Source organism: Gymnodraco acuticeps, unplaced genomic scaffold, assembly GCF_902827175.1.
Source record: "Gymnodraco acuticeps unplaced genomic scaffold, fGymAcu1.1, whole genome shotgun sequence".
Lineage (NCBI taxonomy): Eukaryota > Metazoa > Chordata > Actinopteri > Perciformes > Bathydraconidae > Gymnodraco > Gymnodraco acuticeps.
In genome coordinates this window covers 1,733,819-1,749,946 of record NW_022990966.1, presented here as the reverse complement: position 1 = coordinate 1,749,946, position 16,128 = coordinate 1,733,819, and the positions used below count along the sequence as shown (strand labels likewise).

Sequence of the window (16,128 nt, the reverse complement as noted above, 5' to 3'; positions counted from 1 at the left end):
TTTGCTGATGTTTTTTCGAGTCTTCTGGCCAATCAGAATCAAGATTGTTGCCGGAAGTCCCCGGAGAATAACTTTGCGGTAGAACTATTCTTTATACATCCATGGGTACAACTTCAGATAAAAATGAACACATAATGAAATATGACCCCCGGTCTGATGATTGACAGGTCACAGAACAATGGGAGCTATCTACCCTTACCCACAATTTAAAGTAAGTCACACAGACTATCTCCTCTTTACTCTTCTCACAGCAAGATGTCAGAACAAAGTGAAAAACAAACAATGGTATCATATTATTAAAATGTATTTCAAAAAATCTCCTGGGGGAGAATCCCCCCAGATCCCCCTTCTGGGGTTGGGTTTTCAGCATGTGTGCCTTCTTATGTTATACAGTTCAGCTTTGATTCCATCATCTCAATAAACATTTTTAAAAAGCATACTTTAGTTCTGTGAAGGGATATAAGGGATATATGCACTGTACTTCACTTTCATTAATGTCGTATGCTGAAAAGCGTATATATATATTACAGCACGATTTTTTGTTGAATAGATTTGAGTGCTTCAAAATTCCGGGTCGTGATTTATTGACAAAGAAAAAAGTGGGTCCCGAGGCCTGACCAGTTGAGAACCACTGATTTAGGCCATGTACCACAAACATGTATATTTGTATTCCTTATCCTGATGTCTTCTGTATTTGTTTTTTCCTTCAGTTGTATCTCCGTAACCTGGGTATTGACCAGTCTCCCTCAACTATTTTAACTCCATTTGCACCAAGAGGGCCAATCAGAGAGCCGGAGTTCTCTCCCACTGATCTCTGTACTATTAAAGGATCTATTGGAACACCAACCAAGAGCCCCTTACCCTCTGAAGGTACCTAAACAACATACTAACATTAACAACACAAGAGAATCATTTACATTGTGCCCTTAAAATCTTACCAATACCTATTTAAATCAGAATGTTTAACCTTCTAGTCCACTTTAGCATTGGGCTGGTTGTCATAGTGTTCTACCAAGAAGAAAACTATTAAAACATAGATGTAACAGGTATTATTTTTATTTTAAACATAGTCTTCAAGACCATGTTCTCTAGAAAAAGGTTGGTATTTTTTCCTCATGTTGCTGGTTTTTGTATTTTCAGGTGGCAGTCCCCATAAAGGAGAGTTTTCCAGGTGCAGCATTCTGTCAGTGGACTCCAGTATATCCATCCCGTTGAGCCTGGACAGTCTCGGTGAGCGTGAACGCAGACTGGCTCCCTCCTCCCTGCCGGATGAAGACTCCTACCCTTCCAGCCCGCAACAGCACATGGACAGCAGCTTAACCAGCAGCCAGAACACCATAACACTCGGAGACATGTACGACTCTGACCTCTCCTTAGCTACCAAGAGTACGGATTCAGACTTGGAGTCTCCCTTGCAAACGAGCCGAAGTTTGGAGCAAAGCGCAGAAGATTCCATGGTTAGCTCTAAAGCCTTGATGGAAATCCGTAAACTCCTCTCTCAGGCGGAGAACATGGTGTCTTCTGGGTCTTCTGTAGATTCCTCTGCCCCCACTGCAGTGCCCCGTTTGCTCTCTGATGATAACATCTTTCTCTCACTGAGGAAGACACCCAGCACCCTCCAGGACTCTTCCTCCTCAGTTACTGAAGATCCCAGAGCTCGATTCTCCCCGCTGTGGGCCAGGTCTGCATCCGACTCCATGCTGACCTCAGAGAGACTGAGAGAAAACTCTATTGGTCGAAAGACTTCATCGGGGCAGCCCAATTATCCGTCCACACAAGCTCTTACTTCCACAGGTGCGTACAGGAGGCCACAGGATGTTGGTAGAGGTGCGGGATCCCTCGTCCTCTCCCAATCAGCCCGACGTGCAGAGCCTGAGGGCTGCAGCGCTGCCCCCATCGACAACACCGTCCCACCACAACCACCTTCACCAGCTCTGAGTATACAGCTCACCTCTACTGCTACAGACACAGAGGAGGAAATGCAGGCTTCTCTGGAAGGTCCTATACAGAGCAGCTCCCCCCCACCTGCTCTGGAGAACAGCGATCAGGGAGTGATGAGCGACGGCAGCAGTGAGAGCTTGCTGGCGGTCAGAGTGGCGCAGTTACTGCAGAATGAGTCTCCGGCCACCATGGTGTCCAGTACAGCCAGCATCACTGACAATGAGGAGAGCAAAGCTTTGGGTAAGAGGATTCATGCGTTGTTAATCTCCAGAGGGGAAACCTTTCATAGTGGAAAAATCTAAATATATATCTAAATAAACTTTTCGCAATAATACAATCTTACGTAAATAATATATATATATATATAATAATATAACCAATCTTCTGCAGACGCATTAAATACTTATTTTTTTGAGTGTATTTTGGAGCTTTGATTATCAATTATATTCGTTAAGTCATTTCTTTAAACGTTTTTTTTTCACGAAGACACAATCCTAACTTCATATTTTATCATATATTTATATTATTATTATATATTATTACTTTTTTTACTTGTGTATTTTTCTCCCTTTTTGTGTTCACTGTTTTAAATCATCCTCATTAAAGTTGTTTGCCTCATTTCTTCCATCTAAAGCCCCGGGAAACTTGTTTTTTAATTGCTATATTAATAAAGTGTAATATGATTATAGTAATAGAATGAAATCAATAAATACATGTTTCCATGTTGCAGAGTGGATAAAGCTGAAGATCTCAGGGCAGCAGTGTGAGCCTCTGGTGTTGGATAAAGAAGACAGGAGGCGGATTGAGGAGATCAAGAGAGATCTGCTGTTAAAAAACCCAATGAAGGTAAACCAATGACGAGGATCCCTTTCATCAGTCAGAACTATGTTTTACTTTTACACTGACTATTTACAATGACAAAGGTTTAGTTCATCACATATTTAAAAAATGTCAACTGTGAAACCTTTTTGTTGTGATTTTGATGTCTGCCTACCATCGCTGTACAGTTCAGGTCACATGCTTCAGGTAATTGGTGTGTTGCAGGCATGGCGTTTCACAACATGCATGCTTTGGATACCTGCATTTTTTTTACGTCGCCAGTTAAGATTTTGCTGTGAAAATGTTTATCTTTGAATGTTTGTGGTGGATTCAAATCATCAAGGCTAGGCTTATGAATAATATGTTTTCTATGTCTTTATATCTATTTTCATATATTCTCAAAAACATCATAACGGTTTGATTGAACCCCTTTGTGTGATCATTACCAGGGTCTTCATTTCAACCTCAGAATGTCTTGATGAGACCAAAGCAGAAAGAAAAAATATAAGGGACAATTTTGACTGGATGTTCACAATGTAATCTTTTGCAATATCTCACAAGCCGTAATACATTGAGTATCTATTTGTTGTCCACCCCTAGAGTTACTTCTCAGGATACAGTCTAGGATCCGGCTTCATCTCACAGTTTGACACAGACTGTTCTGCTTCTCCTTCCAGAGTCAGGGCAGCACAGATACAGAGAGCAGTGCAGCGTCCAGTATTCAAGTATTCAGGGAGCCGGATCCACTTCAGAAAGCAGCCACACTCCCTCCACCAGGTGTTGCTAACAAACAGCTGCTGCCGGGCCTCCACACAGACCTCTCTTACTCCAGCTTGCCGCTTCAAAACCTTCTCCGCCCAGATCTAGAAGCTCAGATAAATGCGATCGCTGCCAAAGAAGGAGTAACTCTACCTAGGAAAACCCCTCAAGCCCTCACCTCCATCACCATCGCCACACGTAGACGCTCCACCTCTCCCTCTACGTCGCCTGCACCTCCTCTCAGTCCAGCACCAGGGTTGCTCCACCTGGCTGAGCTCTCCACAGGAGCAGTCCAATTTCCCAAAGCTAACATTCAGCTTCCTCCTATGGATAAGGAAGATAAGTCAACAGCATTGGTGTTTGATACGAGCAATAACCTAACATCTCGGTCAGTACCAGCGAATCAGAAGAGGGAAGACGCTGTAGGAGGCCAGTTTGAAGAACCTCCCCCACCCTCACAGGGTATAAGTCAAGAGGATGCCAAAGAGGGAAACACACAGTGTGTCAGGCAGGATGAAGAATTATCCGTCCAGATCAGCCCTGCTCCTGGTGTTGATCAGGAACATGAACATGCCACAGGTTCATCCACGTCTGAGTCTCTAGACAGGACCGGTCACGTCTCACATGTCCATCTCACTCTGTCCCCCAAAGCCAAAGATGTCCGCTCCAGTCACACTGATGCTGTTGTGAAGCTGCCTCAGAAAGAGTTTGTTCCCCTCAGACCCTCCTCATCTGCTGCCAGCAGTCCTGATGAAGGTGTGGGTCTGTGCAGTCCTCCAGAGTGGTACGACACACAGCGAGGGCCAGAGAGACCCGACACCTCCACCCTGTTTAAAACCTCTGTGCCTCAGGGAGGGAAGACCTCCACATCCACACAATCCTTCACACCAAGAAGCGTTGTGTCGCAGAGAACTTTACCCACTGTATCGCCAGGTAGGCTTGTTATAACATATATTTATATGAAATAATCATAAAGCTTATCGATGAGAGCAACACCTACTTCACTTCCGGGCGAAAATTACGGCCCCGCCCACTTTTGGGGGAAAACAACGCTGTCATTTGAAAGGCGGTCAATACAAATTCTGAAGTTTTTGCCAATGCGATCAGAAATTTAAGAAAACCGTGGATTTTTGGATCTTCAAAGAGCCCGATTACGATGGCCAGTCAGGCAAACAATTACATTAAATCATTTGAAATTGACGATCGGTCTCGATATATGGTTAAATATAGCAGTAGGCGAGGCGGAAAATAATAGTTTTAACATGCCAAAAAGCTGCTGTGTCGTTTATTGCACCTCAAACATTAAAACAAATCCAGAGTTCAGTGTTTCTGTACTTCCTCTAAGAACAAAGGACAGTACAAGAAGACCTCTGTGGCTTCAGGCTTGATCGCCATTCAAATGACAGCGTTGGTTTCCCCCAAAGGTGGGCGGGGCCGTAAAGTGACGTATATGTTACTCTCATCTATGGACATCGATCGCCAACTGCTATATTTAACCATATATCGAGCCCGATCGTCGATTTCAAATGATTTAATGTAATTGTTTGCCTGACTAGCCATCGTAATCGGGCTCTTTGAATATCCAAAAATCCACGGTTTGCTTACATTTTTGATGGGATTGGCAAAAACTTCAGAATTTGTATTGACCGCCATTCAAGTGACAGCTTGTGTTACCCCAAAAGTGGGCGGAGCCGTACTTTTTGCCCGGAAGTGACGTATGTGTTACTCTCTGATGTGAAATATAAACAACCCTTAAATCAGACTTTAGTTACACCTGAGTAAAGTCAGGTAAGGTGATTGTCAAGTGCCAACAATCAGGAGAGATATTTGATAGTTGGTGCTTGAGAAGACTAAACATTTATCTGCAATTGACATGAATGGAAACGAGTAATAAAGTATATTCATTACTCGTTATTCTCTACTAAGAGTTCATTAAAGACTGTATATTATGGCTATTTTGCACATCCCTTGTATGTATATGCTAAAGGTAATTTCTTCCTGTTCTTCTTTTGCGCTTGTGAAATTTGGGACCGCATTAAGTGCATTAACCTAAATACCATTTATTCTGCATGTGTTTTTCGTATTTGACACAAAGCCTTGCCGCCCTACCATTTGAAAAAGACTGACTTTATGTTATAAGTAATTTAATATCTTTACAGAACAATACCTCACTCTTCACTCTGCTGTTTATCCAACTATAAATGAGGAAAAAGTTCTAAACTAGAAGATGGATGAAAACATATTGACCGACTTTTGCCTGCATATTCTGATGCTGCATCCTTAGCTCGATGTGTGCATGAGAAATAATTGTATATTTATGGATTTATTCTAAATGATCTGTAGCAGATAACGATGATTCCTTCTCCCTTTACAGCCGTGCCTGTGCTGTTGCCGTATAAACCTCGTGGCAGTGAGGAGCTGTTCTACATCCCTCAGACCGAAGCTGACGTCTCCTCCATCGAACCCTCTGAAACCACCATGGAGAGCTCCCACACAGGTACGTTCATCCCAAATGTTATGTTATTTAGCAGCTTAGATCACATTTAAACACCATGTTCAGTACATGGAAACCATTCACTTGTAAATCACTTTGTATGTCCACCAATTTAATTGTTTGTAATTTGTGGACCATTCCTCTTTCTAAAGTGAACCCTGGATTAGGCGCTTTAGGATGTAGGTTTACCAAAGCAAATGCATTAGGAATGTTGTAAAATACTAAAAGAAATCGAATGGATAATACAATAGCATAAACCAGTGGACCACACATGAGAAATACTAGGGATGCTCCGATCGCCAATTTTGGGGCCGATCGCGGGAATCAGTATCGGCCGATACTGATCCGATCGAGTGGGCGGGGCCTATGGGGATCTTCCATTTAAAGTGATGTTTAAAGCTCAGTTAATGAGACTCAGTTAATGAGGCTCATTCACTGGCGCTTCCACAAACAACAACCAACATAATTATTACATTCAAATGAAGTACATTATTCAAGTTTACATTAACTTTGGAGAATAACATGGGAGAAGCGGAAGCCTCTCTCTCTCTCCTGACAGCCCGTCAGTATCTCATGCAGCTCACTGATCCAGTAATGAGTGACCCGACAGTGAAGAATAAACATATTTATAACTAGTTTAGCTTGTTCCGGAGGTAGATACAATAGCTAAGTGTGTTAGGTCTAACTCGCTCCGCTCACCGGTCCGTCACAGCGGGCGGAGCTGCAGGATTTCTGCTCAGACACGTTGCATAGCGCTATTTTACTGTCTTTTTCGGACACCTTAAAATACTGCCAGACCGGTGAAGCCATTTTGGCGAGCTTGTTTTGCCGCGCACAGAGAAAAGTCTCCTGTATTTTACGTCATGTGATCGGCTCTCCCGATCGGCATTTATAGAGAGCACCGATCGATCGGCAGAGAGTGAATATCGGCCGATCGATCGGAGCATCCCTAATAAATACATATACCAAAGAGGACTGCAGACAGCTTTTGCATCTCACAACTGACTTAAACATAATACTGACTTAAAATAATGAAGGAATGTATCAAATTCAGAGGGTTTACATTTTGAACTGAAGGAGGTGCTCACATGGTGCCTGTATGGGGAGCAGCTGCTCCATTGTAACCTACACCAGGCAGAGCATTGATTATTCATGTTCAGGGGCTGAGTGAGACAAAGGCCGAGCGGGGCCCCAGCAGAGAGACCGAGGGGAGAGGGCGCTGAACACTCCTTATCCACCACTCTGTTCAATACTGGCTGAAAACAAGGATGTTGGTCATTTCTCATGCAGCGATATCTATGTGCTGAATCAGTGCCTTTCTCTTTAACCTTTAACAAAACATTTTTGAATTCTGACCAGGCTCAGACGACGCTGTGCCCCCCCGCTTCAGCAGTGACGTCCTCGGACGCAGAGACGCTGGAGTGGAGCGTGGAGTTCCCATCAGACACTCAGAGGGGATCTACAGCCGGAGGCTGAAGCCAGGAGGCGTCAAGATGCAGGAGCTCAGACACAGAGGTGAGCTGAACACAAACATGCACGCTCATTGAGTTGTATTGTGTAACAGCATGCCATCTATCCATCATCTACTAATAAAGACTGTCACTAATTGTTAATTTGTACATTACAAATCAACATCACAAGTGTTTATGTACTAACTGTGTTTGGCAATGCAGAGAAAAAAACCTTTTTGAAAAGTGTTGAGAAATGTAGTGAGCAAGAATTTGCTATATATTAGGATGCATCCAGAAAACATTATAGCTCCTTTTATTTTTTACAAACCTAAAGATGTCTAAACTAACATTTATTATAACAATTTATAAAATTAGTTTTTTTTACAGCTTTGTTTTGACAGTTTGTTTGTACACTGATTAATAAATGTATTGTTTCGAAAAAGTGTATTTCCCTAATGCATTCGTAAAACCTGTCATCTCTCTCTCTTCTCAGGTGTATCAGCTAATGGACCCTCACAAACAAGGGAGACTCAAACTCCGAAGCCGTCTCCCCAGGCAACAGCAGAAGCAGCTGCCCCCCCCAGGCTGAGAGACCAGGGGACGAGCCCCCTGCAGTTCCCCAGTTGCGCTCAGCCGGAGCAGAACCGTGTGAGATTTCAGCCTGATGTTGTGGACGTGGACTCCGACACGGCGCTCCATCACCTCACCACCAGCTCTGTCCCTCAGAGAGATGGGGAGGGTGCCCAGGAGAGGAGGGACTCTCACCTCCGCCCCCCCGCTGCCCCGCAGAGCAGCAGCACTCTGGACCAGCTGTGGGAGAGTTTCTGTGACCGCTGGAGCCCGGAGGAGTCCAAACCGATCAGCGAGAGAGAGGCTTCGCTGCTGCAGCGCCTCGAACGCCTGTCCCGTCTCATCCACAGCACGAGGGGGAACAACATGTCAGGAATGCAGGAAGGAGAGCAAGGAAGAAGCAGAGAAGATGCTACAGGGAAAGAAAGAACAAAGGACGTCGGAGTAGGTTGTGAGCTCAGAGGAGGCAGAAAGGTTGAAGGTGAACCTCCAGTCCTCCGTCAGGCCTGGACACAGAGTCTGCAGGTGGAGGAGACTTCTGTTCCTGCAGAGGAGGACTCCTTCACCTGCAGCTCCTCCCAGAGTCCCCACCTGTGTCCTGCAGACAGAGACGAGTCAGAGGCGCTGTCCTCCATGTCCGGCTCAGGCTCCATGTCCACTGTGGACACGGCGCGGCTGGTCCGAGCCTTCGGGGCACACCGAGTCCAAAGCCTGAAGACGAGCTCCGGCCTCAGGAGACTGTACAGCGCCATCGACAAGCAGAAAGAAGGGAGGGAGCCGAGGAGAGGGGGGGGCAGAGAGCCGCCTCACATCACCACGCTGTCAGAGACCACCGGCACCGATGAGTCCACAGTAAGGGCATATATCATTTCATGTATTGCTATAGTAGGGCTCATTTAATGACAGATGTATAAGAATAAATGTTTATACATCAAGAGCTTTGTTTGGTTGTCACCATTCGATTGGATTTCATTTGTAACTGTATTGGTCTTCAGGTTGCTCCTGATTCTGCGTCTTCAACCAGCACGTACACCCTGCCCTCCCCCCGCGGCCCCTCCAGGACCCTGGCAGCCAAGAAGGCTGTTAGGGTCGTGAGCAGAGGCATCCAGACAGGTCAGTGCAGCAAGAGGCTTTTCTACACTCATTTTGTACTTTTCTTACGTTTTGGTGTGTGTTGAAAAATATCACTGGTGGCTTGAGCATCAATATCAGGATACATGTATTTATCATTCAGTATTTTCCCAACAGTGTGTCTTTTTGTTTCCTATCACTTTTATCCGTATCTTATATTTGTGAAAAAAGGCAGAGCACATCATTGATTGAAGCTTCAAACCACTCAATACAGCCCTAACTCTCTTTCCTCAGGTGACCTAGAGATTGTCAGCAATGGGACTCCACGACACACCAGAGATGTTGGAACCACTTTCCCTTCCCCTGGTGAAGCCCGAACATCTTCCTCATCCAGCTTAGATAGAGGAGGAGGAGGGAGGAGTCAGGGGTCACAAAAACAGAGGAAGAGCAAGAGAAGCCCGCCGAAGAGCTACCCCGAAGGTACAGTGCGTCAGAATACATGTGAGGAATGTCTGTATACGTGTGTTTATTGAAGAAATGTGCAGCTACATGGTCTTTATTAGGTGCTTTCACACTGCAGTACTTTTCCCACAAAGGTTCATGAGAACTCTTTAGTTCTCATGAACTAAGTACAGATCGCGTTCACACCGGAATAAGTCCCTGGGGGAGGATTAGGCAAATGAAGCCGCTGACGTCACTTCTTCTTCTTCTGCTTTGGGTTTACTGGCAGGCCGCAAACCACTTCACGGCGTATACTGCCGCCCGAAGTCCCCGGCCGGAAGTCCCCGGAGTTGGGGACTGGCTTCAGTAGAAGCTGCTGGGACTCCCAGCAGCTTCTACTGAAGCCTTCCGAGTAAATCGCCAGAACGCCGACACCTCCTCATCTCCACCGCTCCCATGTTTTATTTTATGTTGCCATAAGTTGTCAAGCGGCCGAGATGGGTTTTCTCCGCAGGGTGGCTGGTGTCTCCCTTAGGGATAAGGTGAGAAGTTCGGTCATCAGGGAGGGACTCGGAGTTGAGCCGCTCCTCCTTCGCGTCGAAAGGAGCCAGTTGAGGTGGTTCGGGCACCTAGTTAGGATGCCACCTGGGCGCCTCCCTAGGGAGGTGTTCCAGGCACGTCCAGCTGGGAAGAGACCAAGGGGTAGACCTAGGACCAGGTGGAGGGATTATCTCTTCGCTGGCCTGGGAGCGCCTTGGGATCCCCCAGTCAGAGCTGGTTGATGTCGCCAGGGAAAAGAAAGTTTGGGGCTCTCTGCTGGAACTGCTACCCCCGCGACCCGACCACGGATAAGCGGGAGAAGATGGATGGATGGATGGAAGTTGTCTCTCTGCGTTTGTGCGCTGGGCTAATGCAATGCGAGGATAATAAAATGGCGGCTTCACAAAACTTATTGGGAGTTTTACGGGGCGTGGTTTGCAATCCGCCCAGCCAATCAGACAGGAACCTTTTTCTCCCACGAAAGTACCTGCTCTCTAGCAGGGACGGAAAAGGGGGTAAAAAAGGTTCTGATTAACTAATTTTAGTTCCGGCTCTTTTTAGTGTGAACGCGACATTTCGGAACTATATCAGAACTAAAGTGGGAAAAGTACTGCGGTGTGAAAGCGCCTATAGCAACATATAAACTGAGAGCAGTATTGAGTACTCGACAAAGCTGTGTAATAAATAGTTCTATGCCTGAATAAAATGGAATCCTTGTATTGATTTGGATGGTTTGAATCACCTGTGCCCTCTGCAGGTGCTTCGTGGTTCATCGCTGCTGAGGACCTGAGGTCAGAGGGGAGGAAGGAGAACCGACCAGAGGAGGAGGAGACGAGCAGGCCGAGCAGCGCCTGGTTTGAACCGCACAGCAAAATGCATCCATGGAGAGAACCGCTGCGACAGAGACAAGTCCACGAGGAGGGAAACAGACATCATGCTGAACACGATTTAGAGCGTAGAACCAAAACAATATCCTCTGGTCTGGCACGCATCTCTCTCCAGGTTGGTAAAAGACTTTAGACTTTTCAAGAGCTTTTAGCCAAAGACATTATAAACTTGAGGAACAAATATAATTGCGTTAGAACCTCAAGGGAAAAATTGTGCAGCGCCAAAGAGAGGAATCGGCCCCTTTTGTGATTTAAAAGCATTAATGTTCGTCTTGCAGGAAGCTCTGGAGATGCGGCGTCCGGACTTCATCTCTCAGTCCAGGCGGAGGGTGAAGTGTCTGGCTCTGCAGGCGGAGGACAGGAAGCGACAGGAAGTCTTCATCAGAGAGAGAGAGGATGTCTTCAGCTGGACCGGAGCCAGAGGGAGGCTGCTGAGGCCCAAAGGTACTCCACAAATAATCTATTCTTAGTGTACTTAACTCAGGTATTGCTCGTTTTGAGTTTGAAATCTAAATATGTTTATCTATCCAGAGCATATTTAATATAACATCATTGTTCCAAAAGTACTTTCTTTAGTTACAGTTGTTTAATCCGATCTTTCTGTTGTCCAGGCACCGCTCTGCTCAGGAGAGCTGTTCCCAGGAAGGAGATGATTCAGAGATCCAAACAGTAAGATCTTTTTAAATAAAATGTTTAAAATGGAAATTATGTAGGATTCATTATTCTTTCAACAAATAGTATCAATACTTTCCAATACTTTAGAATCAATACTAAGGACAAGAAGAAAATGGCCACAACTATCAAGATATTTTTCCAGTTTATACCACATACAAATATTTAAACATGTTACTAGTGTCTTTAAGATTGCTTAAACGTTCTTCTATAATCTGCAGCGGTCAGACTATACAACCAGCACAGCCCCTAGTTGACCCCCCCCCACACAACAAAAACTAGCATTGCTTTTGTTTTTATTTAAATTAAATGCATAATATTTCACATCAAAATAAACAAGTGTTTTAACAAATCGTATTAAATAATGTGATGACAGAACTGTGAACAGAATAGCTGAAACTTTAACAAAATAAATAACTCAGTTTCCTCTAATCATTAACCCATGTTTGTATCATGGTGTTAACTCCGTGTGTTGCTGCTAGCATACATAACACCTGACGTGGAAACGTTCCTCGTGGATGGGGCTACAGAGCTGCTAGAAAGACAGTTGAACCCGGTGCATTCCTCCGTCTGGATGTGGTGCACTTTTGCTAAATGTTTAGACACATTGCTCGTGTTACCGCCCTTACATGCTAAACGCTTATTCCACTATTGGCAACGAGCATTGTCCTCATCGAGACGGGTAACATTTAACCACACTTTGGAGCGCGTTCTCTCCGCCGTGTGTGTGTGTGTGTGTGTGTGTGTGTGTGTGTGTGTGTGTGTTTCTTTGTGTGTGCGTGTGTGTGTGTGTGTGTGTGTGTGTGTGTGTGTGTGTGTGTGTAAACTGCCCCGCCCCCTCCCAAGCAGGCGGGAGAGAGATCTCTCGTCTGGATTGGAAAGATCAAAAATAATCATAGACGCTTTTTGCGTATTAGAAACGGAGTTGGCGACACTAAGACTGCGATATAATGTTTGTAGCAATACTACATATGATATATCTTTTGTACATGTCTCCAGTACCGATAAAAAGACCGATAACGTCGGAGCTTAACGGTACCACGGTCTTTAATAATTCAGCCCCGGGGCCCGTTTAATACCGGGGCTCGGTACCCATCCCTAATCATAACTAGGGTTGCAAAGGGGCGGAACATTTACGGAAAGTTTCCATGGAAAGTTAAGCTGGGGAACTTTGGAAATGTTCGATGCAAAATTAAACAAAAAAACATGACATTTCAACAGATATATATTTAAAAAAAATAAAAATGTTTTAAATTGTTTTATTGAACAATTATTTGTTTAATTGAAGAACGAAAACAGGACTGTTGAGTTAAATGTTACTCATCCCCCCCAACCCCACTCATTAAAAAATGAACAAAAATACACCCCCATCCAAAAATCCCCACAAAGTCCCATTCATAATGTTAAATGAAAAGAGCCCTTCTCCCTCCACAAAGTCCCATTAAACATGCACATCTTCCTTCAAGCACTCCTCTGCATTTTTGCTAAACCCTTTCAGTCAACGGCTCTTCCTGGGCCTCATCAACATCCAAACCTTGAGTCTTCCTCTTCAGTGTCACTGTCCAGCCTTGTTGAGGATGGCTCTGTGTCAGGCTCAAAGAGTCTTCGGTTTGCCCGAATGCCAACCAGTTTTTCCACTCTCACATGTGTGAGCCTGTTGCGAACCTTTGTGTGGTCTCAATAGCCATGCAGTAGCAGTGTGCTATGGCATGGATATTCAAGTGTACTTGAATGGCATCTGTTTGTTTTAGTCAAGATTATGCTAAAATATACTTTCCCCAACTATACTTAAGTTCCCTATGAAGAGCCAACCTTCAAATTAGAAAATTCCCATTTTATTACCATTAATTCCCGTGGAAAGTTTCCATCTTTGAAAATTCCCGGAATTTTGCAATCCTAATCATAATTTAGTTTTTTATAAAATGTATGTCACATATTTAACATTGTGTAACATTAAGCTGTCAGTGGCTCTTTTTCCTGCTGTAACTAACTACGCACATTTCCCCTCCGTGGGACTAATAAAGGGATTCTGATTCTTAAGTGTTCACAAATCCAGTTATGAAAATTCTTCTTTTTTTTAAAAATTGGGCTTCTATAACTTAAAGTCCTGTCACCGTGTCTTTTCAGGATTTATGAGTCGCTTCCGGAGGTGCAGAGGAGGAGAGAGGAGGAGAGGAGACGAGTGGAGTATCGATCGTACCGTCTGAACGCTCAGTTCTTCAACAAGGTGAAACACAAACTGCTGACACGTTTACTTTAACAGATGGTTTTATATACAAGTGGCTGCCAGACGTGCTGACCAGCAGAAATACATCTTGTGAGCTGTTTTGGGTCAAACCTTGTATTTGTTAGTAATAGTCAACCCTTAGATGCACAAGTGGGTCTTTTTTTACCTGGTGAGGTGGTTTTCTTGAAGTATCTTTGTAATTAAAAATGTGTATAATTTCATATTCCAGCTATTTCTCAAAAAACATGTTTTGGATATCATGCCATTCAAATGTTGTATTTACATTTTAAGAAATTGTAGTTTTTGTATTACTACCCCAAGCTTCCATAAGTGGGTCAAAAATGCTGTTGGGAATACATTCACAGGAGACCACACAGACGACATCACAAGTGACACCTCTCAGGAAGATTATTTCACACAGCAAGATCTGATACCTGTCAGTATAATAATAATACATTATACTTTTATAGGGCTTTTCAAGGACTCAAAATCGCTTTACAATATAAGAGGTTAGGGTGGGGGGTATAGGACTATCAAACTTGATCAACCGGCATGGATTGATGGGGGGTGGGCTATGAGTAGACAAGAGGAGAAGAGATGAGTTTTGAAAAGGGACTGGAATACCGTGAGGGTCTCAGAATAGCAGAGATCTTTGCACCAATATGCTCAAAACGTTTTTTTTCTAAATGTAAAAAAAATTTCTACAATTATAAATAGTGAAAGATTAAATCTAAAATATTTCTAGTGTGAACCAAAATATAATACTAAATATTATACAAGTGATTTTTCTTAACCAAAATGACAAATGGCATAAAAACTAGAGATGCACGATAATTATCGGCCCGATATTAGGAATTATGACGTCATCCCGATAACAGTATTAATAGCCCCGATAATATACAATATATTTTTTGGGTAAAAAAAAATAAAAAAATACTGCGGTGTGGGTGGATTGGGATGAGTGGCGCTTGTTTTTCACTCGGCTCCTCCCGTTTTGCCAGTACTGTGGTATTAGTGGTTTAGGAAGAGGGGAGTTCTTCACAAATCCAGCGCTCCCTAACTCATGCCTGGCTGTGACGTAAATGGTGTGCGGCCGTGAAGCCAGTACAGTAAACAAACATGTCGTCGGTGGTATGAGCGTTGGAGCTATGTGCAACTCAAGGCATATGCTCGAACCGGAGCTGCCTGGACGCTGCAATCATGTTGCGCACTATCCGTGCTGAGTGTGCTGGCTTTTCGTACAATGTCCCACTGTCTGGCTTCCTGCATAAAGTCAAGTGCTCGGCGCAGTTGTGGCGAAATGTCGCTCCTCTGTTTTCATTTAAGCAGCTCCTTATATCCGTTAGCGCAGCTAGCTAGCACCAGATGCTAACAACAACAATGCACGTAAGGTCTCTCTCTCGCTCGCTCGGGCCACACATACACACACCCTCCCGGTCCTCCAGATGGCCAGTCGGTGCCTGCCGGTGAGCGTGGAAGTGTGGTCTGCCACAAGCGGGCGACAGGAGCGGGGCTGTCAGCATCAGCTTGTAGATGGTATTTTAAACTCGATGCTCTCTGAAACTACGGGGCGGCCGAGGAAAAAAAATACACATGCGTTAATCGCGTTAAAATAATTAGTGGCGTAAAAATGTTATCGGTATCGGTCTTGAGAAGCAGGAAGTTATCGTATCGGTTTCAAAAAACCAATATCGTGCATCCCTAATAAAAACACATTATTCTAATACGGGACCTTTTTGACCCACTTATGGAAGAGTGTAGGGTCCAGTCACTCGGGCATCTAAGGGTTAAATTAATAAGTCATATCTTTGTTTGTCTTTCAGAGAATCACTAACCATGTCCTGGGCAGAAGAACAGCGTGGCAGTGATCAAACACCTTTTTTACTGTAGATAAAATCAGTGATATGAACTTTTTTCACAATTTTATGAACATTAGAAACAAGACTACTAACTTTTATATTTATTTGAGATCACATTTTATAGCTGACATTTGAAAGATTATGTACAAAAAAGTAAGGAAATACTTTAACTTTTTCCTACTTTACAAACCAGTGATATGTCTTAATTGGATCATATTTTAAAGTGTGTTTGTTGCAACAAAAATAAACCAGATTATTTAAAACTCCCAGGATTCCTTGTTTTGATTGAAGTGAAGGACGACAAAGGTCAATTGGCTTTAATGTCTTTATTGATCGGTTATCTGTTGTGCAGGAAGTCACACGAGGAACAGGTAAGACAAGTTAGACAAGCGGCAGA

The 16,128-nt window shown here is 44.0% G+C and overlaps 1 protein-coding gene across 2 annotated transcripts in view; it reads left to right on the top strand.

Moving 5' to 3' along the window:
• alms1 (ALMS1 centrosome and basal body associated protein) overlaps positions 1–16,128 on the top strand; it is a 20,964-nt gene extending 4,836 nt beyond the window's left edge. For both annotated transcript variants that reach the window (XM_034235251.1, XM_034235252.1), the window contains exons 5-18: positions 711–870; positions 1,141–2,181; positions 2,672–2,787; positions 3,438–4,452; positions 5,894–6,016; positions 7,373–7,528; positions 7,958–8,886; positions 9,030–9,147; positions 9,400–9,585; positions 10,844–11,088; positions 11,252–11,417; positions 11,585–11,642; positions 13,773–13,872; positions 15,696–16,128. In XM_034235251.1, coding sequence (XP_034091142.1) covers positions 711–870; positions 1,141–2,181; positions 2,672–2,787; positions 3,438–4,452; positions 5,894–6,016; positions 7,373–7,528; positions 7,958–8,886; positions 9,030–9,147; positions 9,400–9,585; positions 10,844–11,088; positions 11,252–11,417; positions 11,585–11,642; positions 13,773–13,872; positions 15,696–15,740 — 4,458 coding nt within the window. In that variant the 3' untranslated portion in view covers positions 15,741–16,128. The remainder of the gene's footprint in view (positions 1–710; positions 871–1,140; positions 2,182–2,671; positions 2,788–3,437; positions 4,453–5,893; positions 6,017–7,372; positions 7,529–7,957; positions 8,887–9,029; positions 9,148–9,399; positions 9,586–10,843; positions 11,089–11,251; positions 11,418–11,584; positions 11,643–13,772; positions 13,873–15,695) is intronic.